This window comes from Xiphophorus couchianus, chromosome 6 (genome assembly GCF_001444195.1).
Source record: "Xiphophorus couchianus chromosome 6, X_couchianus-1.0, whole genome shotgun sequence".
NCBI lineage: Eukaryota > Metazoa > Chordata > Actinopteri > Cyprinodontiformes > Poeciliidae > Xiphophorus > Xiphophorus couchianus.
In genome coordinates, this window is record NC_040233.1 from 20389286 (window position 1) to 20416390 (window position 27105).

General features: G+C 36.4%; 2 protein-coding genes across 4 annotated transcripts in view; both read right to left on the reverse strand.

Annotated features, from left to right (window-relative positions):
- Positions 1-375: 375 nt before the first annotated feature.
- On the reverse strand, positions 376-24520 carry mfsd14a2 (major facilitator superfamily domain containing 14A2). The gene is made up of 12 exons (XM_028019364.1): positions 24259-24520; positions 19722-19817; positions 15026-15088; positions 13573-13700; positions 13339-13453; positions 13033-13251; positions 12011-12124; positions 10553-10624; positions 10323-10435; positions 8045-8142; positions 6682-6839; positions 376-4684 (listed from the first exon to the last, which is right to left on the reverse strand). The coding sequence occupies exons 1-12, from the start codon at positions 24340-24342 to the stop codon at positions 4472-4474; spliced, it is 1473 nt and encodes a 490-aa protein (XP_027875165.1). The 5' UTR covers positions 24343-24520; the 3' UTR covers positions 376-4471.
- A 1110-nt stretch (positions 24521-25630) lies between these two features.
- Positions 25631-27105, reverse strand: part of LOC114145781 (myosin IXb) — a 39574-nt gene continuing 38099 nt past the window's right edge. For 2 of the 3 annotated variants that reach the window (XM_028019361.1, XM_028019363.1), the window contains one exon: positions 25631-26583. In XM_028019361.1, coding sequence (XP_027875162.1) covers positions 26387-26583 — 197 coding nt within the window. In that variant the 3' untranslated portion in view covers positions 25631-26386. The remainder of the gene's footprint in view (positions 26584-27105) is intronic. The other variant, XM_028019362.1, reaches the window with a different exon arrangement.

Sequence of the window (27105 nt, forward strand, 5' to 3'; positions counted from 1 at the left end):
TGAACAGTCTGCTTTTAACGTCTTCGGTAGTGAAAAAAAAGCTCCATTACATTGAAGTTGGTGGTTGTAACATGAAATAAAAAATGTGAAAAAGGGTATGAATACTTTAGCAAAGCACTGTAAACATAAACCCTATGATCATAAAATGAAAGTGATCCTGCCAGGAACCTTGAAAAATAAACAAAAGCTGTGGGATTAAATAAAAACAGGCATTAAAGACAGCAGATAAATGCTAACAGGATTTCTGTTTGGAAAGAGATTTACTTCAGATTTAAAAACCATTAAACGTGGCTGCCTCGCCTTTAACCAAACGCTTCAGGAGATCAGAAAAAAAAGACACCCTAATCGCTCCTGTGCAAAAAACTGAGGCAAATATTTCATTGTACAATAAACCTTTAATAAATAGTTTATCATTAGTTTCCCGTATTTACATAATAACCACCGTTTACTTACGTTGCCATACACATTTCTTGGCTAATTTTAGGCACACAGAGAAGGGGGGGTTCAGGCCACAAACCACGGTGTACTAAAATTAAAGAGTGGCTAATAACAGGTACGCGTTGAGAAATATATAACTGCACCGTACGACCAAACAGGACCAAGAGGTGGCCAGCTCCTCGAGCGACAAGTATATATTTACATTTGATGCATGTACAGGTGATTTGTGTACCTTTACAGTCGTCCGCTTGGAGTATGAGCGCACATGGAGGCTGGTGCAGATTCTTACCAATTTGCAGAGGATTAGGGATGTGTGTTTACCTCTGTGCTTCGTCCAATAAACTACGAATCGGAAAGTCTAAGATTAAATTAACTTTACAGACCGCCTGGATGAATAAAAACTGTGACAGGCTCAGTTAAGTTATGTGGTCAAAATGATGTGGAACATTCAGATATCAATCTGGCAAACACACAAATACACTCAAAACAGAAAAAAAACAGTGAAATGCTTGTCATTAAATGAAGACCAAGGCTGAAGAGATCTAAGAAAAACAAAAAAAAATGGAAAAGATCCTAAAAATGACAGAATCAGGACTTAAAAAGCTATAAAAAAAAATAGAGCCTTAGAAGTTACATCTTCTGCCAGAGATATTAAGACAAAAAAAGAGAAGAAACCAATAATCAAATTACTCAAGTGCATACAAAGTACAAAAAGAAGCAAAATCAAACACATTTGGCACACGTGTGAGCTCAGTTATTAAATAGCATTTAGCTAGTAGAGGTATGATTAAAACAAACAAGAAGAAAATAATAAAACCTGCAGGGGAACAACTCCCCAAAACAAGCAAAAGAAAGACTGGGATGCCACCTACAGGCAACAAAAACAGACTGTATCGATTTGTACATCATTTGAGTCCATTTCAGGTGTAGCATCTTCAAATGAGGTTTTATTCACACTGAAAAGGAAGAGAAGGGTTGTTAACATCCTTTTTTTAAATTTCATTCCTCATTTGTAGGGTTTATTTCAAAATGCAGGACCAAAAGCATTAATATTTCTTTATCAAAGTTTGAGCAGCTTCAGTCCTTATGGTGCAGCAGGTTAAATTTCCCCGCAAAACTCAAAGAAAAGCAGCAGCGCAGTTTAAGGTAAGATGGTTGGAAATCTTTAGATGGATTCTAGAAAATCAAATCTGCTTTTAGAAACTCCTCCCTCGTCATGAAGGCTCAAGCTTCAAACAGATAAAGCTGGAAAATGTCAACAATGCTGCTCACACTCCACTTAATGTCCTGGATTTTAATCAGACTTGATAGCATCATCTCTAATTGAGTTGAGCTATTTATTTAGCTAATCTGAACTTTTTTCAAACAGGTTTTTCCGCTCTTTACAATGACATTCACAATGAACACGACTGTATTTACTTCTGCAGATTATGTTTGAACATCCTCAAACAGAGCGGCTGAAACTCTACTCTTTAAAATTCATGAAGTTCAAGGACGAAGCTGAAGAACCTTTTTGTTTTCTGTACGTTTTGTCCGCACTGGATTAACTGCAGCTGCATGAAAATAAGCAATGAGGCGAAATATTAGTGAGTCGCATTGAAACGGAGAGTAAAACATGCTCGCATTTAGATAACTGCTCCGTTTGAAAGCAAAAACAGGATCCTGCTGCCTTTGGAATGTGACTGGTGAGCGAGTTAACTGGGATTTGTATTGGGAGGGGGAAAAAAATCCTTATCAGGAAGAGATTATTCTAGTTGGTATGACCCAATCAACTCTTTTTACTGAATCACTTAATTCATTAACTGACCTGACTGAGCAGGAAAATGACACTAAATATAAAGGTCCGATGCTAAAGCAGTAGACTGGGCTCAGGAAAGCAGAAGTGAGGAAGAAGCTGAATTTGTAGATTTAAATTACAACTCCCAATGAGGAAACAGGATTTAGATCGAAAACAAGATTTTACAACATTTCTGTAATCAAACCTCCAGGATATTAAATACTGAACCATTAAATACAGAGTTCCTGCAGGCTTTTCACATAAAGATGATCAGACTGAGATCTGCAGGTTCTACTGAAATATAAAAAAAACAAGTTATCTTCAAAATTATGGCAGATAAAATTCTACAGGTGGGCAACTTTAAATAAGAAACCAGCAAAAAAAAAAAGAAAGAAAAGTGTAAGGAAGAATAAAAGGTAGGAAGGACAAAAGAAGAAGAAATAAAGGTGCATAGAGAAAGAAAAGAAAGTAATGGAGAAAAGATAGAGACACAAGGTAGAAACAAGGAACTCAAAGGCGGAAGAAAGGAAGGAAAGAGAAAAAAATTAATATTTAGACATTGGGAGAGGGAGAAAAGTTGAAAAATATTTTTTCCATCCTCTACTTTCTAACTGAAGTCAAACTCTATTCTTCAGGAACTCTGTAAATAAGAGCAGCCAGAGATGCAGGTTGGAGAAACGCGCTGTGTTTTCAGTCGGCCGGTTAAACATGAGGGAACAAACGAAACTTTCAGTTTTTAGCAAAACTGCAGAAATCAACACACCACACCACAAAGTGAAGAGACTTAATGCTGCAGGATTGCTGCACTGCAAAAAACATAAAATCTAACCAAGTATTTTTGTCTAGTTTCTAGTGCAAACATCTTAGTACTTAAAAATACTAACTTACAAGTAACTTATCAGCAAGATACAGGAGCTTGTTTTGAGTGAATAATCTTTAATATTGATGAAAGGTACAAGCTCAACTAGCCAATTATTTCACTAACAAGACATTTTTCCAATGTTATGAGTGAAATAATCAGCTAGTGGAGTTAGTACTTTTTAAAATCAATATTACAAAATTATTGACTTCAAACAAGCTGATTAGTTACTTGTAAGTTAGTTTGGTTTTATTTCAAATGTACTAAGATGTTTGCGCTAGAAACTAAACAAAAACACTCGGTAAGATTTTGTGTTTTTGCAGTGTGATATTCTCATGAATGTATTAATGATATTTCCAGAAACTTTGTGTTAACAGCCAGCGTTGACCACTGATCTGCTAACAGATAGCTCTACGTGGTCCTGAAGCTCTAGAAATTAAAAAACAAATAAAAAAACGTGGTTCTGTAAGCCTTAGCCCTGATGCTGATACACGTCAAGAACCGAGATAAACAGGAAGGGTACGAATGCGGAGGAATAAAAAGTGTCTAACAGCTCCGATGGGAGCGACAGAGTAAGATTACAGAGCCTACTCAGACCTTGGTCTTCATACAGGTTATGTCTATTTTTTTTATTATTATTATTATTTAAATGGTAAGCCACTTCAAGGCAACGTTTGTTTCTTGAATTAGAAACTTGAAGCACAACTGGACTTCAGTTTGAACAGAGAAAAATATACAACCCAAACTGTTCTATGAATCTAGAGAACTGCAAGTAAACATTGAGAAAGGACTTCAGCTAACGGAGTGGTCTCCTTCCTGCACTTCTCTCCGTAAGAAGTCTAATATCTGGATAAATCTGTGGTCCTGACGCTGAAGCCTTCATCATCTGAACGGGTCGACCATCCTAGCTGAGGTTAGGCAGCGTTTCCTCAACGCTCCTCTTACAGTTCTGAAAACGACGATGAGCGTTGGGACACAAGTTAGCTTTTCAGTACGAGAGCTCGAGTGTTTGTTACACTCCAGCTGGACAAAAACCAATATCAAGACTCACACAGGTACGTAGCGACATTTTAAATAAACACCCCCTCTCGCACTTGATTGGGTTCTATGTGCCACACCTGCAGAGAAAATGGAGTCCAGCTGAGCAGCATCTCTCTAACTCACACCCAAAAAAACAAAATAAAAATACTAAACGCTTCCTCCAGAAAGTCCTCATAAACCCGCCTTGAGACGAAGAACGGCCTGGTGGAGCACCCACTCTTGTGCTGTGGACAAACTCCTCTCCACGGCACCCTGATGCGTGTCCTTGTGGTTAAACGTGTGCGTCTGTCCGTATGTTGAGGGTCTTTCTTTTCTTTTTCTGTTTTAAATGGGGTGTGTGCCCCACTTAGCTGAGGTTATACGCTGCTGTCCTCCAGCAGCGGCTCCTTGCCCTCCGCCCCGCTGCCCTGAGGACTGTGGGAGTGACTCTGCGCCCCGTTGCTGTGCTTCTTGTAGGAGCCGGGCCGCATGCCGGGCCCCGTGTGCTCCGGGATGAACAGCGCCACCAGCAGGGACAGTAGCACTGAGCAGGCGCCGAAGAGGAAGGGAGGACCGGGGATGATGGCACTCTGACGAGAGAGGAACAAACGACATTAATTTAAAAAAAACAAAAGTTCCCACTCTTATGAAAATCAAAGTTTCTGCAGGTTTGATATCATGACATATTTTGCGGGATGATAAATTGTCCCCAAATTTATTACGATAAAAGATAATATTGTCATTTTAACTATTCTCACAATGAAGACATAATCAGGGTTTCCCACAGTGGATTATAAGCCTGGCGGGCCACCATGCTTTACTTGTGCCTCCACCAGGCTTAGCATTGTTTGTTTATTTTAGTTTTTTTTTATTATTGCCTTTTTTAAGACTTTATAGTTGGTGTTTAGGTATTAATCTTCCAGCTTTCCAATAAAGCATAACTATCAGGTGATATTTTGAAATTTCCTGTGAACTTTAAAGAAATTTCTACCTCAAAAACATGGCGGCCGCCGGAATGAATGACTGCTGTCGCACCCAACCACCGGGCTTAGAAAGTTTTCTGGGGGAAACCCTGATAATGGTACCAGTACATCCTCTCAAAGATCACTGTATGTACATTTCAAAGAAAATTTAACACTGTTTGGATATTTAGCTTAAGTATCAAAACTAAATAAACAAAACACCTAAAACAATAAATAAAACAAGTATTGAAGTTCCAACAAAACATACAAATCATTAGGCTCAGACACAGAAAACAGGCAAAATTTCAGTTTTACTTTTATTTTTGTAAAAGATAAAAGTGCAAACTGTGTTGCACTGTGTGTGAAATGTTTGCAACATTTTTCAAAATGGCCTTTTATTCATATTAAAGGGCAGCATCCCTTAAACTACACAAACAAGTATGCAAATGAAACATAGCACTTACTTTAATTTATCATGTGATTAATTGACAGCTGTAATGATTCAGGACTTTTTTTTAAAAACCAATTAAAAATTTAAATTGCATATGTAAAAATAAACCTTAACATTTAGTCAAATCTAACTTTTCCAAGCAGAGTGTTTTTACAACTAGCCAATCATTCAAATTCCACTTTTCAAACCAAGATTTTCCTACAATCAAGGAGTTGAAAATGATTTTTATTTCTTAAACATGTAATACATTAGATTCATTGCTTTGCAAAAGATCTGGGTGATTTCTTTCAATGGGGCGTTTTGCTTCCCTGAATCATGGAGCTTGTGATTTTGTCACAGTGATGAAACACCCAGATTCCACAGCTGGGACCAAACATCACGGGACAAACACATCCCGTGTGTGCCCCACTTAGCTGAGGTTATACGCTGCTGTCCCCCAGCAGCGGCTCCTTGCCCTCCGCCCCGCTGCCCTGAGGACTGTGGGAGTGACTGCTTGTCACGAGTTTGTGCTCGTCTTTTTATTAAGGACGAGCACAAACAGCCATCATCACTGGCAATAAAATAAAAATAGAAGCAATGAATAAACGCAAATACCAAAATTAGTCTAGCTGAAAATACTTGTGGGTAAAAAACACCCTTTAAAATGCAAAAAGTATTTTATTGCACTTAGTTTTAATAAAATTTACAAAGTAGTCTGATTTTTCTTGTCGGGAAGTAGTTGAGAAATAAATCCAAAACATGAAAAAGTGTGTCACATTTGTTTTAATAATAGAATAGCATAAGATTTCTTCCCTTTTCTACTTTTGGTCTATAAATATATTTTTGTCCATTTTCAGCAACAGAAAAGGAGATATAGATCAATCACCAAATAATATTTCTTTATTTGAGCAACATTGTTGATGTTTGTGGTCCTGTTAGCTAGGAACAGAAAATGATAGCAGTGTTGTGTTTTATCCAACATTTTGAGAAGATTTTAATTTTGTCTGTGCAAAACTCAACTATAAACTAATTTAAGAAGATACTTTCTGCATTAAATTTGGCTACATTGGTACAATTATTGAATTGTGCAAAGCCTTTGCAAGACTTTTCATAGCCTTGCAAACGGCAGTGGTTTGTACTCTGGATTTTAAGTCTTTAATCTCTGAAAAGTCTTCAGAGATTCGTCGCCGCTCACCTCGTCAGTGGGGTTGGCCATGTTGGATTTGGCACCTTTGTCAGAGCCGTCCGAGTCCGTCAGCTCAACGTGGAACAAGTAGAAGACGAAGCCGTAAAGAGCCGGACCCAAACCGTTACACAGCCCGCGGATTCCAGTGATCATCCCCTGGACAACACCTACACGAATAACAAAAATTTTATCTAATTAAAAAATACATAAAAAAGCAAACAAAAGTGAACACCAAACTGAATCCCTCCTCACTCCCTGAATATGAAAACCTTTTCTCGTGTTTCAAATGAATAATGATGAATCACATGATGAACCACTGAGAGAAAATTGACTAATTTGTGATTTGATGATCTCTGATCAGAGTTAATATGTTTATATTTAAAAATTTCTAGCTTTTAAGCAATAATATTTTACTAACTTTTAGATATTTTCTTTAAAATCCATTCTTTTTAGTATTTATTTATATACAAATGAATATACATTGGGAATTTGCTGTTTTGTTCCCATTGATGCTCCATCTTTAAACAATAATTTCAGATATTTTGTATGAAAGACTAAAGGATTTGCTAAAGTTAAAAACAAAACAAAACAAAAAAACAATAATTGAAACTAAACCACAATTGGAATCGGCTGGGCAGACCACAAAGAAAACTGGAAGTGGTCTTGGCCAGTAAAAGTCTCAAGTATCTCCAACAAAACTAATTAAAAAAAGAATTTTACGAGATTCAAGAAAACATTTTATAAAATATGTACAAATACAACTGAGTATGAAAGCTCGCATATTCTCAGGGTTCCTGCAAAATTTTAATCCAAACGTTTTTACTTCTCCAGACTCAATTTTTGAGTCTTGAAAGAAAGAAACAAACAGACAAAACAAGGAAAAAAAATAAAGAGAGACTTTTCCAGGCTGTGAAGAAACTGCACAGACTGTGATAATTAGCACAAGTGCTGCTGTTATTTGCTGTAAACACACAGAGGGCAGGATGTAACCCGAACGTGTCTGTCCCCTGACAGCAGGGAGACATCAGGAAAGATTTGAATAATTCACAGGAAAGTATTCAGTAGCAAAACAAGAAAACATTCCTCTGAGCACTTCTGTGTCTAAAGAAAGACTTTAAAGGGCTAAGAAACTATTGTTGAAGGCTACTTATATAAAAAATAGTAAAACTAAACTTATGGTTTGTTTTATTTATGTTGATTGCCAATTACACTTAATGTAAAACTATCTTATTCTAGCTAACTAAATGTCATTATTGTGTTCAACACCAAGTTTAATGCTAAAAAGCTCTAAAAAGAGGATGTTCAATAGAAATATCTTGACATCAGTGACATTTAGATCTTAGAAAATATGAAAACAGAAAGTGAAGCTCACCTTGCTGGTCCGGATCTGCATTACGGGACACGATAGCGCTGATGGCGGGGAAGGTGATGCTGGACATGGCCGCCACGGCGCCAGCTGCCCACATCATCCTGCAGTCGGTGTTAAAGAGAGGAAGAAAAAAAAACGTTCTTATTTCATGTCCACTAAATTAATACAAATCAACTACATGGCATCTGGAGTAAGAAGCTGAAAACAAAAACTACACCAAAGAAATCATCACTAGACTGTCCTGATAAGCAGAGGGCAGAGTACACAAAAAATTTTACTCAAGTAGCACTACTTCAGCCAAAATTACTCAAGTAAAAGTATTTGGTAGAAAATCTGATCAAATGATCAATCTTTAAATCAAATTATCAGGATTATCAATCTTTTAAATTTACATAATCAGATACAAAGTTAAGTGGAAATGTTGTTATTTTAAGGACCAAAATGACAATAATTAATATAAATAAGAACAAATAAAGTCAGGCAACAGAGAAACTTTTCCAAATCAGTTTCTTTTAATAAAAATAAACTAACAAAAACTGCAGGTGTGTGTTTCTGTCTGGTGAATGTTTGGTTAAAACATGTTTGTTTTTCAGTTGGTAGAGAATCCAAAAAATTTGACTCAAGAGTCGCAATACTCCAAGTAATAAGTACAGTGAATTAAAAATACTCCTAAAAATATTTTTTTTTCAAAAAAAGTGATTCAAGGTAAATGTAATGGAGTAAATGTAACTAGAACTACCCGACTCTGCTGATAAGTTCTGAAATGCCTTATTAGTTTTCATTCTTTGAACATGGATGAACCTGATCTTATTCAACTCCACCTTAACATTTTCTGTGACTTCTGGTGTATTTACTGCGTCCAGGTTAGACTCATATTGAGAATATGTAGTTTCAGAATCGATGCATTTTTATTTTAGTCAGGTCCAAAGCAATAAGACTCGGCCGACTTGGAAAAAAACAACAAACAAAAACAGTTTATAAAGTAACAATTTTTAATGTTCCATTAAATAAGAAATTCTTTTTAAAATTGCCTCCTACATGTTTTACAGACACAAAAGCATTCAGGTTTTAACACTATTTGGCATATTAAAGGACTTAAAGTGATATTTTACTGGAATATACTTCCCTCTAGTGGTGGATTGGGGTAAAGACAATTAGAATAATAAAAAAAGCAGTAAAAGCTTTAAAATGACTGAGATAACTTGTGTAATATTCAACAGTTTTTTATTAAAAATGCAAGCATACTGCACCTCTTAAAAGGTAAAGATTCAAGCAGAATGCAATTAATCTTTAAATATCTAAATGCGCATCGTCTTACAATAATAATAAAATACATAATATTTGTTCCTATTTACAGCATATTTCAATAAATTAGAATGTGTTTCAGTATTTCCATTTATAAAAAAGCTTACATACAGACTAATACATACAGATTGATACATTTTAAGGGATTATTTTGATAATTACAGCGAATTAAATACCTAAATTCATTTCCTCAGAAAATGAAAAATTAATAAACAAAACGAATAATGCTATTGGACTAAATAATTAAGGGGAAAACTGACTTCTGTCCAGCAGACGTTCCCTGTGTAAAGAGAATAAGCCTCTCCGTTAAAGGAGCTGCTTTATCCAATAATATTAATGGAAAGTTGACTGGAAGGAAAAACTGTGGTAGAAAAAGGTGTACAAATAGCAGCAACATTGATAAAAAAATAATAATTTTAAGGATACAGTAGCTCTAAACCATGATGCTCAATATTAAACAGAAATAAATGCTTTAAATAGGCCAAATAAGTGCATAAGTTCTACTTTTCTACCTGAACTGCTGAAATAAACCAGCTATTCAATTATATTTTATTTCTAAAGATGTACCAGTGGATATTTGCAGTGCATCTCCTAAACAAATGAGATCAGAAAACAGATGTACTGTACAGATACATGCACAGCTGACGTCAGTGGTGTGTTTCACCACTGGAATGTTGTGTAAACAGGAATGCTTTTTTTCCCAGCGTAACACCAGCAGCTGCATGTCTACGTGTCGGTGGGAGGAGACAGCACAGCAATTCAAACTGTTTAAACTTGAACATTTTAAGAGGATTTCATCTCTGCTCTTACAACAGCTAATCATTAAGATTTCCCTTTGAGAAAAACTGCTTTCTTTTGGTTGTAATGGTTTGATTTATGACAGCATCTCTAACCCAACTCCACTTTGTTTATCTCTTGACTTGTTCTGAACTGAATAAAAATGTATGAGATGTTTAAAAGTGTAAGATTCACTGACCAGGGCTGAGAGCCAAAGCCATACCAGGCCAGCTGGAGGATCTGGAAGCCGAGGCCGAGTAGGATTGTGTTTTTATTTCCTATAGAACGCATCAGGATCCCCAACACCACCGTCTGAGTTGAGTAAATAAAAGAAAAATAAACATGCTGTGTTGAGCTCTATAACCAACATTTTGAAGTGTTTTACACACTGCAAAAGCAGAAATGTGACGTCAGCTTATTATTTTATACCTGAGCCAATATGGAGAGGATCCCTAAAACGGCGATAAAGGCCGCCACCATCTCCGAGGAGAAGCGTATGACCTGAGGGAAGGAACGCATTCATAACAGGTTAGCACACGACTCTGCGACAGGCATGCATCAACACTAACACCTTTATGAATTTCACAACCAAGACACAAAAACAAAAGAGGCTGGTATGTGATATTTTGTCAACAAGTTGCATGTCCCACTTCCTTTTTTAGAAGGAGATTCTCTTTGTGGACTTTGAAGTCTTTCAGACAATTAAGAGGAGCAGGGAAGGTAATGTGAGGAGTTTGTAAACTGTGACAATGAAAAAAGAAGGACAAAGACATTACCAGAGCAATTGTAGCCTAATGCTCCACTTCAAGTGCTTTTTTCCCCCCTACTGGAGGACAGAAGAGTTGCAGGTGCAAGTCTGACTTGCTCAACAGGTTTACTCTGAATCTGTTTATCAACCATTATTTAAAAACGTTGCTTAAAAAAACGATCACAGCCTCTGGAGCGTAAAGCTGTCCGCTGGCGCTAGCAGCAGCGAAGGCGGGAAATCTATTAACGGTGATATTTTAACAATAAAATTGGATTTTATTAAATTTTAGACAAGTCAACTTATATCTGTGGGTTCTCTTTCCGCAAAGATGTAAAAATCCAAAATGATCAATGAGAGAATTAAACTAAACTGTGGCAAATCCAGATTAATTGTAGTGCTGCATCTAATCATCAGGTTAGTTATTGATAAATTACACATTCAACAGATTTTCATTGAACCACCTAAGCCTTTTTATACAATATTAGAAGTAATATAAAAGAAGCAAATAAACAATTTAATTCCTTTTCTAAATAAGAAGATAAACATTTTCATGCCTAAAATGCAATAAAATTGCATTCCTTTAATAAATCTGTACCTGAATCTAAAACTCTGCCACTTGAGGAGTTTTAGTTTACAGAAAAGTTTAATCTGATTTAATTTCAGACAACAAGAAAAAAAATCTGCATGTTTTTTTTTTCTTTTTTTAAATCAGGTATATGAAAATGTCTGGTTTCAACTTTAAATTTAGCCTTTTAATCAAATGTTAGGTTGCACTTTATTACAAAACCGTGCAGTTTGAATATCAAGCACTTTCAAGGACTTTATACAAAAATCTTGAGAACACCTTAATGAAATTCAAGCATTTTTAATCCTGCTTCATTGTAAAACATTTCCCAGAACCCACCGATTAATTTGTCTGAGACTTCAAACGTCAGTTTTATTGACATTCAGCATGAACTGTAGGAGGAACAACTATGAGCCTCAAACATTCACTTAAAAGACATGAAAGGATTTGCAACAAAAAGCCCCAGGCTAAAAGCATAGCATACAGCTGAATGTGGACTTACTGTAAATAATCTGACTGCTTTTATGTTTCATAATGCCAAGGAAAGTTCTGGAAGGAAATGAAAAAATGTTACCTGTCTGAGATAGAGGAAGAAGCTGGAGTACTGCCCAGCTTCGGGGAGGAAGGAGAGGAACACTGTGATACAGATGAGCAGCAACGTGGAGTCCTGGCCCACTTTACGCAGAGACTGAGCCGGAGAAAAACAACAACAGTTCAACACAAAGTACGCTACATATTCCTACCTTCCAATCGCTGCACGTTTTCAGACTCTAATTTTAATTCCCACAGGACTAGTTCAGCCTGATGTCTAAAAAAAAAAAACATGTAGGGAAATCTCTCTTTTTGTATTTTTAAACAAGTTAGAATTTGAAATGCTGATGGGTAAAATGTTAACATCAAGAAGAATTCAAAGATAAATGTTGTTTAAACATAAATCCATGATATTAATAAGGTTTATTAGACTTTTGCTATTAGGAAAATAGAACTTTTTTCCACATTTTTCAGGAACACCCGAAACTTTCGCTTGTCTAGAAAGTTTAGTTCATTTGGCGAAGTATGAATGCCCAATCCATGATGATGCAGACCACAAAAGCGAACTCTGGTCCCCCTAAAAACCGAAAACTCGGTTCAGTTGAAGTGAACTCTGACACAGTTTGAATGCAGATGCAAGTGGACCAGAGATCGCTTCACTAGCAGAAAGCAAACTATAGCACAGGGCATTCTGCGCTACAACAAGGTGCAGAATGCAGTCTAGGTGCAAGTCTAGCGCTACGAATAGAAATGGTTCATGGAATTTTACCATAAACATAAGAGAAATCCAACAACCAGTAAAATATCCATCCTCCATTTTTGTTTATATTTTATGGAGAATGAAGTTGCGCTTCTGTCTTCTTCAGACGTTTTTTGTGTCTTTTCCTTCAGTAGTTCAGGTTTTTCAAAAAATTTAGTTTATTTGACACAGTGTGAAAGCGAACTGCAGCAACTGAAAGTGTAACAAACGTTGCAATTTTGGCTCCCAAACCGAGCCTACCAGACTATCAGGTGTGAAACTCCCTTACATCTCTGTAAGTCGACTTTTAATAGTGTTGTACTCACAGCAAAGGGATCTGCCTGTTCCCAGGAGATTGGTGCTCCCCATGACGCCGGCCTCATTTTCTCCGGCAGCGACTCCGGGACGGCCACCAGGATGAAGCAGATGTCTAGCAGGGCGATGGCGGTGGCCAAGATTACCACCAACGTGTCACCGTAGGCCACCGACAGATAGGCTCCGATGGCTGGACTGGTAACCAGGCTGGCTGCAAAGGTAGCAGACACCTGGAAGGACCAGGAGAAAAAAGGTGATCAAAAGAAAAACAAGAGGGTCAGAGGTATCATTTTTTATCTCCAACACCGTTTTCTCACCAAGCCATACGCTGTGCTCCTCTCATGCTCTTGCGTAATGTCTGCCACATAAGCAAAGATCACAGAGAAGGTGACGGCGAAGACGCCAGACATGGAGATGACTGCAAAATACCACCTAAAAGCAGAAGAACCGACGCACAAGTCAGATCCAATAAATCAGTCAGTAAAGAAAACATTTTGACCTTTGCTGTTGTGATTTTTTTATCCTCTGGGATGTCAGAACTGCGCTCTTACCACGGGCTGATCTTCATCAGCGGAATGGGAGCACATGTGAAGAAGACCGTTAGCAGCAAGAAGGACTTGCGCCCCCAAACGTCTGACAACGCTCCAATCAGAGGAGCACTCAAAAATGATAATAGGCCCTGGAAAAGAACAAGGACGCATAGATTTTGGAAAGTGGATTAGACAAAAGAAGAATGAATGTGTAAAAGCAGCAGCAAACTTGTAGATATGACAAAGAAAAAAGTTGCATTTCAAAAGTATCTTTCAAGGATGTGACTGGAAAAAGATGCGTTTGCATTAAGGGGTCCACTGGTTGCAGATTTCTGCCAATCGCCGATTATTAAGCTTCAAAAGGCCTAACTTGGCGATTCAGATTTTGGCCGATACCAATTTTTTTTCATCTGAAATGTTGCAAAATACAGCAAGAAAGTCGCAAAGTTGGCAAAAATGGGGTGATTACTGTTAACCTGCAAACATGAAGGACATGTCATGGTGGTCCGGTCTATCAGTCAAACCTCAAAAAGGATGGTGATTATTTTTAGACCTTTGCTGAGGTAAATAAGATCGGCTTCACATGATCTCCCAAAATTAAGAAAACTGGCACCTATAAATCAGTGTACCCATATTTGCATTTGTCCTAAAGTAAGACTCCTAAGATCAGTAGGTGTGCTCTGAAAAAGTGAAGATGGATATCTGCAAAACATTAGACTAATATTAAGAAAAAAACAAACAAAAAAAAGTTTTTCTGGAGGCCCAAAAACTTAAACTTTTATTTTAACTTAAAGAACAACCAAAACCAGGGTTTCCCCCAAAGTATTATAAGCCTGGCGGGCCACCAGGCTCTACTTGTGCCCCCACCAGGCTAAGCATTGGTGATTTATTTGCATTTTTTAAGACTTTATAGTTGGTGTTCAGGTGTTTAATCTTGAACACCAACTATAATTAATCTTCCACTCTTTCAATAACACATAATTATCAAGTGATATTTTCAAATTTCCTGTCAACTTTAAGCATTTTTTAACTCAAAAACACGGCGGGCCACTGGATGAATGACTGCCCTAACACGCAAACCCTGGGATTAGCAAGCTTTGCAAAACTATTTTTTGACAGTTATTTGTCCATTCGCATTTTGATTGTTAAATAAACAGACTTTTTAGATTTTGGAGCGTTAATTCACAGGAATCAGACAGGAAATGAGAAGAGAGCGAGAGAAAGTCGACGACATGCAGTAAAGATCGAGCTATGCGAGTCTTTGTAGTTAATGTTGCACATAAATGGGTTATCATGGTGTAATATAGATTTTTTTTTTTTAATCCAACCATCTATCATGTCCACAAAGGATGAACGGAAATGGGAAGTCATTTATTGCATCAATTTATGCAAAAGTGACGACTAAATTGCAGTTATGTCAGTGAAGATAAAGCATGAGGGAAAACAGAACCATACCGATCTGTGTAATAATTACCTTCACACCGTGAATGAGTCCATTCATCAGGAATGTATGTTGGGGGAATGTCTGATGTAATACCTGGAAAAACAAACACAGCAACCCAGATGAAGCGGCTTTGTTTCTGTAATTTACCCGACCTCACAGAAGAAAATAACAGAAACAATTTGTAAATGTAAAGAAAAACCAACTACACAAAAGTAAACAAAACAATAATTTCTCAATAAAACTGAAGCAAGTTCATGTTATTGAACACAGTTACAAGATGTATCTCCATCTGACATTTATGCTGCAAACTTGTTTCAAGTCAAACACAAAAATGTTTGGCTTTTTAAATTTTGCTGGATGATAAATTGCCCCAGGACTTATTGTGGTAAACGATAATATTGTTGTTTTGAGACAATTTTCAAGCTATATAATTGTAATAATGCAATAATACATCGTCAAGGATCAATAAAAATTCCAGTGAACATTTAAACACTGGAAATGGAAGACATTTGAAAGGTCCAAAATAAATAGAGAAAACAACAGCAACAACAAATAAAAGTTAATTATGAAATCAAAATTGTCTTTTAAAAAAAGGAATAGTGGAGAGCAAAGCACCAGACTGAAGATTTTATCATTCAGTTTTTGGTAAAAAGAGAAAAATGATAAATGAAGCAAATGAAAATGTATGCATTTCTTTTAATTTATCATGCAATTAATTGATTTATTGTTTATTGTGACTTTTAGGTTTGTTTTACTTAAATAACCTGTCCTACGACCAAAAGTATTTTTCTGAATTTAAACACTTTCAATGACGTAGAGCAGCGTTTTCAACCCTGGTCCTCAAAGTACGCTGCCCTGCATGTTTTAGATGTTTTCCTGCTTTAACACACCTGATTCAGGTGATTGCAAATCATCAGCACAGCCTGTTCTGTTCACAGCTGATCAACCGGCTTTTTCTGAAGGAGGGAAATATCTAAAACATGCAGGACACTGACGTAGAGTACAACTCTGTGCTAATTTCAGAAAATCCTTGAAAAATGTTACATTTACAGCAACGAAATACATTTTTTGACTGTTAATTATTGTTGTTAAAAAGAGATAGAGTTTACTTTACAAGAAATTGGTCACAAATCTGACTGGTGCAGCTATAAAAAGCATTCTAAAGGGGTTACGTTTGAGTAAGTCGGGTTCAAATTGTTAAAGTTCAAAGTCTTGCTCATGTCAGTGACACCTGAGTGGGAACATTGTGAGTTAGCTTAGACTGGAACATGTTTAGTTTGAAGCTGAGAGTCTGGTTATTGTTACTGTCTGTGAAGGAAAAGTCTTTTCTTCCTTGGAGTTAAGTACAGTCAAACTTGACATGTTTAGAGAAGACTAATGAATCAGTCCCTCTCATCTTCAGACGGCCTCTGATTAGCCAAAAATGCAAATCAGCTTTTCGTTGCGGGGCAACAAATCCCAAATAATTAACGGTGAACAGTTGCACAAACAAACACCTCCTTCAAACGAGAGACCATTGCATAACCCTGTCTGGCAAACGTGTGGCAAACAGATGTTTACGCATATTTTGAAACACAGGTTCCTGGCAAAAACTCGTGATTAAAGGAAAAAATATGTGGCTGGAAACCAGAGGTAATAAAATCTGCAAAGTTGACCTGAAATATGCAAAGCTACAGTGAAAAACTTATAACTTAAACGCTGAGTAGCTGATGTGAAATAAAGCACACCCTATGGCAAGTCATTTATAAAACAGCTTTAAAGGAACAGTCTGTGCCGGATGATAGAGAGTCATTCTTCCGTTTTGTGTAACTTAGGAAACCTCTGCAGCAAACGCTACATCACAGCTGCTGGCACAGTGGTTTGAGCCAAACAGAGTCTGTGATGTGGGCTGACAATACGAGCCAGCGACCCCCTGATAAGCCTTTTCAACAAAGAATTAGGACTGACAATAAAACTGATGCCACATCCATAGTTCTCTGTTCAGCATCTGCTGAAAAGAAATCACATAGGGTTCTGATCAGCTGGTTGGTATTTAACACAAACTAGTGTTTAATGGATTTCTATTAAGTCCCATTGAGTAGTAAAACCTTTGCTAGAAATAAGCCTATTGGGGGATGTCTCTGCCAGCTTTGCACACTTAAAGATGGAAATGTTTGCCCAGTTCGGTTTGTAAAATGTCTCATGAAAGTGTCTGAATGAGGGCTGAGTGACATAGACTTTGAATTTTATCATGATATTTTGTGGTACTTATTGTAATAATAAAAATTATGATGAAAAACTGTTTATTACATCTTTTTTAGGCAAGTGTAAAATACTGCTCTTGAAAAATGTTCCCGTTTTAAATTGGTTTCTTTGGGCCCTCAGCAGTCATTCAGGAAGAGGCCCATTGTGTTTTTGAATTAAAAAAAGTTGTGTTATTGAAAGACTGAAGGATTAATATCTGAACACCAACTGTAAAGTCTTAAAAAATGCAAACATTTAAAAAAACTTCAATAAATAATCAGTGCTAAGCCTGGTAGGGGCACAAGTAAAGCCTGGTGGCCCGCCAGGCTTATAATTCACTGGGGGAAACCCAGAAATGTTAGCAATTTTTAAGACTTCATAATTGGTGTCAGGTATTAATCGTCCAATAGCACATAATTATCAAGTGATATTTTCAAATTTCCTGTCAACTTTAAACATTTTTTAACTTAAAAACACGACAGGCTGCTGGATGAATGACTGCCTTAGCGCCCAACAGCTGGGCTTTGCAAGTTTTCTGGGGGAAACCCTGCACACATCAGCTTTTTGTTTTGCTTTTTAACATCGTAAATGGAAATGTATAAACAATAAAAACAACAACAAATCAAAATTTTTATCATGTTAAGAAATTTTCACAAATGAAAATTGTGTACTTCCATTTCCATTTCCACATGAGTGTGGAAGACACTCATGTCTTCCACAGATTCTTAACTGGACTGAGGTCTGGTTTTGAGTGATTGTTCATACTACTAATTAAACCGGACCACAATGAGACTTCTGTGTGAAAACAACCCCAATGCGCACAAGAAGAATTTTGATGTCACGCGGTTTATGAAAATAAATCGTATATAGAGCAGTTTATGGATCAATTTTAACGTTTATTCAGCAATGGGAGCAGATATTATTGTCAAAAAAAAATCATAAGAGGAAGAAAGCTAGTAAAAACGAAAGAGCAATTAATAGCGATGACCTTTTGAGGTACGCTGACTGCAATTTTTGTAGGGAAGGATGTTCGGATGTGTAGTCAGAGCCAGCAGGTTCTGGATTGAGGTGTGAAGAATTTCACTGACAGAAAGTTCTGCCATGATTTCAGAATCATAGTTTTCATCCGTTGTTTATGTCCTGATTTACCACGTCTGACTTCTTCTGGTGCAGAATTAGGACATAGACGTCGGATGAAATGCAACATGACAATTCAGACTACAAACGCTTTAAAAACATCTTAAGTATCTGAATTAGTTCCACATATGGAAGTGACACAGATCTGATGTTTTGGAAGTGAAAAGATCAGAATTGGGGCGTTCAGACTGCTGTGAAAATCCAACTTGGGTCAAATCTCTGTGAGGTGTTTGAAGTATATCGTTTTAAAAACCTAACCCTGATTTAAATTTCCACATCTTCATCTTTTCTGTATTTGGTTATTTCCTTTGGCTCCATGATGCTGTTTTTTCACTCATGTCTAACAAACATCATACAACAGCTGCCCAATCATCACACAGCTTCACTCAGTTTTGTGGTTAAATAAAGTTCGTCTGAAGGCAACTAGTTAAACTGGTTGTTTTTGGGTCATCAGAATAAAGGGGACTAGATACATAAAAATGGCATGCTGTGTTTGTAAAAATAAAAACTGAAATTCATGCAGCCCACTTCATAGTCATGTTACTGTGTCGGCTAATCACATAAAATCACAATAAAATACAAAAACTTACAGCTATAATGAGACAAAGGTTTAACTCTTTCATGCATGAATTGTGATCCTTTATGTCAGGATTTTTCCAAAGTTTCTTTTAAAGGGATAATAAAAGGTGGGAAAACAAATTTAGTAAAAAAAAGATAAAAATTCTGGGATTTTTTTCCAAATACAAAGTTATTTAGAAAATACATCAGCAGTATTAGTCTTTAGGGGTTATGTGATGTCACAATATTTCTTTTTCCCCTGCAAGAGTTTCTACAGTAGGAGGAGGGACTGGATATTCCAGAGTTGGTCGGAATGCTTTTTGTCTGTCTGCCTTACTGAATTCAATAAATATTTTCTTGTGCTTGCAGTGGCTGGCCAGTAGTTGATAGTGTATTGTATGATGCACAAATGTCCACTTCAGTGGTCAGTGAGCATAGAGACAGAAAATGGCTTTTAAAAAAGCTGTCCACTTCACTCACCAGTATACATGAAAGGGTTAAGAATTTGTTTTTTTTGCAGTATAATTTATTTGTAGGGTCTTTACACAGTAAATTAAACAGGCATATGAATGTCATAACATGTTTTTTTATTACAAATTCCTGGTAATTATTGAGTCGATAAGCAATAGGAGAGGTGAGATTAAATATGTTCACTTCTTTAAATCAGAAAAGTAGTGATAATCTAATTATGTTGTTCTTGGTTACACGTTTTGTTTTCTTTGTTTTTAGAAACCTGTTTAAAATAAATAAATAGTACAAATACAACACACTGCTATGCTAGTTTACATAACAGCTGTGTGTGGCTTACCGTGAGCATCGGGGTGGTGAGAAGGCCCCATGCGAAAAACTCCAGGAAAATGACGACCACAGCATGGTAGACGCTGGGCTCACCGATTCCCTGAGGCTAAAGGGAGACAGAGAAACACACAGAGGCGGTTAGCTGACAAGTAACATCAATCTCACAGCTTCAAAGTGTCTGATGATGGAAACATAAAAGTAATGTCAGAATCTGTCGAATTATAAAACTATATGATCACATGAGAACCTGTGAAGGCTGTGGATGCTAACTAGGAATATTTGGATAAACATGTTAAGTCTAGATTGTGATCTCAAGTGTTTTAAGGTTGTTTTGTTGTCAAGATAACAAATTTCACTGGGCGATAAATTGTCCCAGAAGTTACTGCGATAGATAATAATGTTTTTAAGTAATATAATGCTATGGCTCAAAGATTAATAAACATTAAATTCTAATGAACATTTAACACTGAAAGTAATTTTAAATATCCAAAATAAATAAACTAAAACAACAAATTAAATGAATCATGAAGTCTCTGTTAATACAATCGTCCTTCAAAAACAGGGGCTGGTTGAGACCAAAACACCAAAATGAAGGTTTTTGTCATCCAGTTTTTGGTAGAAAGAGAAAAACAATAAATCATGCAAATGGAAATTTTGTTGTTTTAATTCATTGTTGCGACAGAAATATTTACGGTATACCAACACATTTTACTTATTTTTTTAAATTTTACTCATCTTCTTTAATATGGGTGCAAGAGGACCAGCGTAAAATGGGTTTGATCGGATTTTTCTGCATACATTACAAACTAAGTAGGTATGACAAACTTGAAACCACAAAAGTTCTCTTAATCAAGAATGATGAATTAAAAAAAGAAAACAAAAAAAAGCTGTTACAGCTTTTTAAAGCTGTTAAAAAAAGCTGTGGAGTCAAAGTAGTGCAATGCTCTCTAGAGGCACATTTGTAGGTCATTCTAAAAAACAGATATCTCTGTAATCAGAGAAACATGAATAGACATCCTTATTATCTCTAATAAAACCAACTCCCTTATGGGAAAGTCCCATCACTCCAAAGTGAATTTTTGAAGTGACAAAGTGAAGCAGGAGCCAGAGAACAGATGCTGTGCAGCAAACCATTAGATGCTATTATTGAGTTAATCGGTTTTGTTTCCATATTTATTTCCAATCGTGTAAAAGCAGTGCAGACTCCTGCTTGGGGTGAACATCTTCCCCTTGATAACGCCTTTTATTTCAGGTCATTAAGATGACTCGACTTGCAGAAAATGAGGAACAAGCTTTAACTGATTCACACACGGCGCAACTTCCCCTAAATGAAACTGACGCCAAGCAATACATTAAGATATCACTCAATGCTATTGACTAGTGAGCTCTCAATGCACAATTTGCAGTGGTTGGATGAGGAGATGGCAGAAAATCTGGCTGTTGGAGGTGAAATCATGATGTCTGAGTGGTCAGATCGGATCTGGAGCAACAACAACAACTGTAGTAGAAGAGCTACGTATGTCGGAAATGGAGTAAAGCAGATGACCAGAACTGAACTGAAGGAAATTAAATGTTTGTGGTTTCCTTTTTAGTCCATGTTTGCAACTCTCCCTTCGTATAGATTTTCAGTAGGTTTGACTTTTAACTGATTGCATAACAGTGATGCATCACTCCATTTATAACTAATCCCACATTGCTCACACTTTTCCAAAAGCCTCGGATAGAACATAATTCATTTACTCCATCAAACGAGCGGATCGCAAACTTTTCATCTGCAGTTTTAACACAGAACTGTGACCAAAAACATCAAGTATACAAACACCGCCAATAAGTCACACATGGGACAATTACAGGAACAAGTTTTAAAAGCTACCGTTTAAAATGGTTTCTTATGAGAAACTGAAAACAGAGTTTTCTTTTGTGTGTTTGGGGAATAGAATCCCTTTCCTGCACACTGCTGGTCAGCTGGATGAAACATCACAAACATAATTTCAAGAAGCACAAATTCAGCTGCATTTAATATTTACAGTTACAAAACACTCAACTGGTTGTGATGTGAAGATCGAAGGAGCTCCACCCATCTTCTGTTTTCAAAACTAAAGTCAGGAGCTATAAGCAGCATGTTTGTTATACAGTTGACTGCAAACTCAACCCAAGCAGAAAATCCAAATAATTCACCAGCAAATATCAATTTGTTTTAGTTGTGTAACTCCATTAAGAGCAGAAAGGTAAACATGTAGAATATTCTGCATTAACTTACTTCAAAACATCTGTTTTTTGCAGGTGAATATTAACCTGATTTAAATATGGCAAAAACAATGCTTTTGTGATTTATTTTTGAGTTTTTATTGATTTCAGATGATTCTCAACTACTAATCTTAACAACACAACCAAGAGAGAAATTATTAATGAAATTACTACTAGGGAAGAACAGAAACTGATTACATTTGGTAATAATTTTGTGATATAGTGGCATGTTGCTGTTTAAGTAAACTACTGGGACACTTGCAGACTGAGCAGAAAGAACAGGTCAAGGATTAATACTTGAATTGAAATTGGTTGGCGAGTTGCTTCAAAGCTTGAACGGCAAAAACTAAAAAGTCAGATTTTTTCCAGTTGTTGAACGCACCACACACACGAGTGCTGCCAAGTAACATTTTGTTGTGGAAGATGTAATTGAGAAAGGACGACCAAACTATATTCAACATCACTGAGGCGTTTAAAAATTTAATTCAGAGGGTGAAAAGATTAATTATTACAAAATTCAAACATTTAAGGCAGAATAGCTTCTCTAAGTGGTATGCACAACTAAAACAAGTGAAAGAAAGTAAGAAAAAATTATTTAATTTGTTGTTATATCTGAAAGCCAAGTATTATCAGATATGTGTTCTAGAGATTTAGTCGTTTTGATGGGATGTTACTGTGACTGGCCTCTCAGAAACTGTAAAAATAAAAAGAATTTTTTCATAATCAGTGATTACAACATTATGAAAGTTGTTGCTTAAGAAGACGACTCAAGTTTAGCCATTTTGATTATAACTCGTTCAACAATGAAGTTATAAGAAAAAAAAGGGGTCAAAAGCTATTTTAAAGGAAACTATTTTCCATAGAGACATTTCTCTGTTCACTCAGGAAGCAACCCTTTGAGTTTGAGGTCAGCTGATAATAAGAAGCTTAATACAGGCCAAAAATGTTTCTCTATTATTTTTCTTTGAGTCCAGTTGAGTCTGTCATGGATCACGCTGGATTAGGAAATGTTTTCAGCCTTTTGAAAAGCTCACAATTTAAGTATCTACTAACTCTGTAGGGAAAATAAATAAAAGAGAATGATCTTTACTGCTAACTGCAACAACTGCAGTTCTACCAAATAAAGTGTAACATTGTAGCTCTAATTGTGCTGTCTTTGTTTTAAAATAGTAATAAATTTTGTGGAGTTGCAGAGCTGTGTATCTCTCTCTCAAACCCAGTGTGATTTGACCTCTGATCCTAGTGGAAATAATTCATTATTACTCCAAAACAGAAAGGTTTTTTAAGGATCCCATGTGATTAGAGTAAATGAATGGATCAAGCCTTTCCATAATACTTTTAATTAGATTTTAGTTTCAGATGTTATACGTCTTATAACATGGAAGATTGTCAATGATGCAGAGAGAGAAAGCCCTGTGACTCTTTGCTGTTTTTGAGAAATCCTCATTTCATTTTGATATAAACACTTCATTCTTAATACAGTTTATTTTTTATGTTTTCTAGAAAGTAAAAATGCATTTTATTGCTCGAGAATTGGTACCAGCAGGTAAGAGCGTTATAAAAATCAGCTAAAAAAACCCATCTTTGATTGGTGCATCTCTAATTACTAATCATAGCATACACTAAAGACAACATTACGTTACTGGAGAGTGTATGTTTAGTATGGCAAGTGGAATCAACGCTTATTACTCTGGAATGTTCTACGAGTTGTTCAGCTCGTATAAAACATTAGCAAACAATATTTAAATGTTGTTCCTTCAACCGGTATAACCTTGAGTTTTTACTATTCTGATACAAAAGCTCAACAAATAAAGTCGTTTTATTCAACAACGCAGATGTCACTTTCATTGCAAAGTGTCATTATAAAAAAGCTAAGGCGAATTTAAGACTTGAAGCAAATGTTGGGCTTGCTGACTTACTGAGAAGTCATACACTTTACAAAGAACTCGGTAAGTTTAAGATGAATATGTAGGGGAAGGAATGCAACTATTCCAGGTGACGAAATAACTAATTTAAGAAGAAACATCGGTGTTGTTGACATTAGCTTGCTAGCGTTACCTGAGCTGACGTGTAAACCACTAGCAGGCCGCTGTATTACAGTTAGCCACTTAGCTCAGCGGTGCCTCCAACAGCCAGACAGCGGTTAACGGTTAACATTATAGTCAACAGACAGCCATAAACAACTTCAGCCCTGCTGTGTTTACACTAGCTACACACGGCTTCGGTCTAGACAAACAGTCGAGAGCTACTGTATTCAATGGTAAGCTAAGTTAACGAAGATAAATAAATATTTAACTCACACTTCCTCCATCTTTTATTATAATTTTCTTTGCTAGAAGAATGCTGCGGTTCAGCCGCTTCTTCTTCTTTTTCTCCCCCGTCATTGTTAACTTATGTCCATTCTTGATGTAAAATGGTCGTCGTTGTCCCAACCAAAAGTAAACTAATATTCTAAATTTGGGCTACTAAGCTCATTACACTTCAACTATATAGGCAGCTAGCAGCGAGCTAACTAAATGATGATTTCTCATCCCCACCTCACTTCAGTGCGTCTTCCTGTACCATTATTTTAGCCCCCCCCCTCGCTGCGAAATACTACCGCGTTATTGGCTAGCGACTAGAAAGGCTATACAACTTTGCATCTGATTGGCTTAGAAAAAGTTGATGCTGCGGCCCTCCATGTTGATTCGTGGGAATCACACCGCGGGTAACAAAGAGGAAATGCCATATTTGGTGATTCCCTGTGTTTCTAAAGAAGGCAAACAAGATGTTTCGTCATTTCCAAGAAGTAACCAAACATTCACTGTCAAAAGAGATAACATGCAACATGGTTCGACATATATTCGTGCCTATGAACACATAGATATTAATGTATGTCATGTCTATAACATATATTCACCTAAAAGCTTAATTTTTTTTTTTTAATTGAAAAGTGAAACTTAAACATGCACGACACAGCCAAATAGAGCATTTCCTCCAGACTCTGGTACCTCCATTTCCAAATAAAATGCAAAAACTACAATCAGTTGAAAAGAAGCACTGACTAACCACAAACTCTTGAACAGGATTTGCTTTTCAATCCTTGAAAGGATGCAACATTTTCCACCACGTTTCCCTTCCACTTAACTTTCCATTCATTAATATCCTTGTGGAAGTTGTCAGTCACTGTCTGCTGGACATTGTCAGGTCAGCAATATTCACCATGATTGTGTAGGTCATAACAATTATGACTGTTTTTAATTGATCTTAAGTGATATGAATTTTGGGTTTGTATTACCTGAAAGCAATAATAAATAAACTAACAAAAATAAATACTTCAAATACAGTTCTGTGTGTAATGAATTAATTATGTATGTAGTTTTATTTTTAAATTGAATTACTGAATGTTTTATTCAATAATATTATAATTTACTAAGATTCACCACATATAGCACTACATAAGCTTGACAGGAATTTCATTATAATGTATACCAAACATTTTGTACAAGATAATTATTTATGTATTTTTAAAAAATACATAAATACAAATGTCTTAAATTTTTGCTGTGAATCCATGCACAAAAATATTTACAAGTTTCAAAGTCAGCAATTGCTGTGTGGCAAAATTGATATTTATATTTCATTCTTGGCTAATAAATGTGTGAGTTATTAAATAATTACTATATAATATAATTATGATTATGATAATTATGATTTCATTTTCAATCTTATTACATTTTATTCATTTAGTTTCTCATTGTTTCTTAGCTTTATTTTAAGACATATATGTATTCCTATACATTTAGTTCGGGCAGTTTTGGTTCCTCCTAACAAATAAGCTATTTATTTGTTTCAGCTGGTAATATGGCAACCAAATGGACAACACCAGTTCTTTTCAAAATGTACACACATTTAACGAAAAAAAGAGAAAAATGGATTACTTGCTTTGCCATGGCAAAAAGCACAGTTCAAGTAAAGACAGAATTTATTTCTAAAAAAGTCTCAGAATAATTAATGTCAAACTACTAAAAAAAGTACTAAAAAAGTAAAGAAAGAGAAATACAGTGAGATTCTTGATCACAGTGTCAGAATATGAGTACAATGTTAGCGCATCTACAGAATAGCTACTACATTATATTTTTAACTACAAACAAAACAACCACCAGAAAAGAGAAAAGAAAAGTTCAGATTCAACAGCGCCAACCCTATTCAACAATTTGTTCCACAGAACTGGTCCAAATCCCTCAGCTCCTTTACAAAATGTTCTGTAAAGTGATGGAATTAGCAGAATCTCCATATAAAGATCAGAAATAGTTCTGAGCATGTCTCATAAGAACCACGATAGAGCGGGTCAGCATGTCTTTCTCAGCAGCAATGACAAATGGAGTCTGTCAAACAAAGTGCTTTCAGGTGTTCAGATTATCAGAACGTGTGGAATTAGTGTCAGCTTCAATCTTCAACGTCATCGATATAAGGGATGTCCAGGTCATCAAAGCTCCCATTAAAGGTCTTGCTGGTGAGCTGCTGCCGATTGTCGTCTGAGGAGAGAGAGTCTTGAGCAGTGCGACTCCTGACCGTCTGCGCCACGTCTGCAGGTTTAGCTGGGCATTTCGGTCTCGGCGCTCTTGACAGCTTCGTCACCTTTCCTGGTAACAGAGATGCAGCTTCAGTGAAAACATTTTTCACATGTGTAGTAATGAGAAACTTCCTGTTCTGGTGTGACTTTAGTTATTTATATAAACAGTAAACAAGAAGTCGTTTTTGTTCCAACCAATTCATCAAATCCGTTGGGATACAGAGGGTGTGAAGTCGGTATACTAAAACTCTCACAACCCTCTGTAATAACCACTTTCTTCTTTCACATCCTGTGTAGCTTACTGACGCAGCGTGATGATACACCGGATATTTCAACACGCCACTGAGCAAAAACTAAATCTAATACCTTCAGAGGGTATTGATTAGAATTAGTCGTAAAGAAAGGAACCGGAGAATGAGCTGAAGGCCTGTGTTTGGTCAGTGCGAGTATGACTTCCTTTTTAAGAAACAAAAATTTTCCACTCTTTTCTTGGAACATTTTCTTTCAGCCTGAAGGTGGATGTGTTCATGACAGTTAATAGTTTGCTATGTTATCTATGATGGAAATGGAAAAAATGTGACCACGTGCCGAG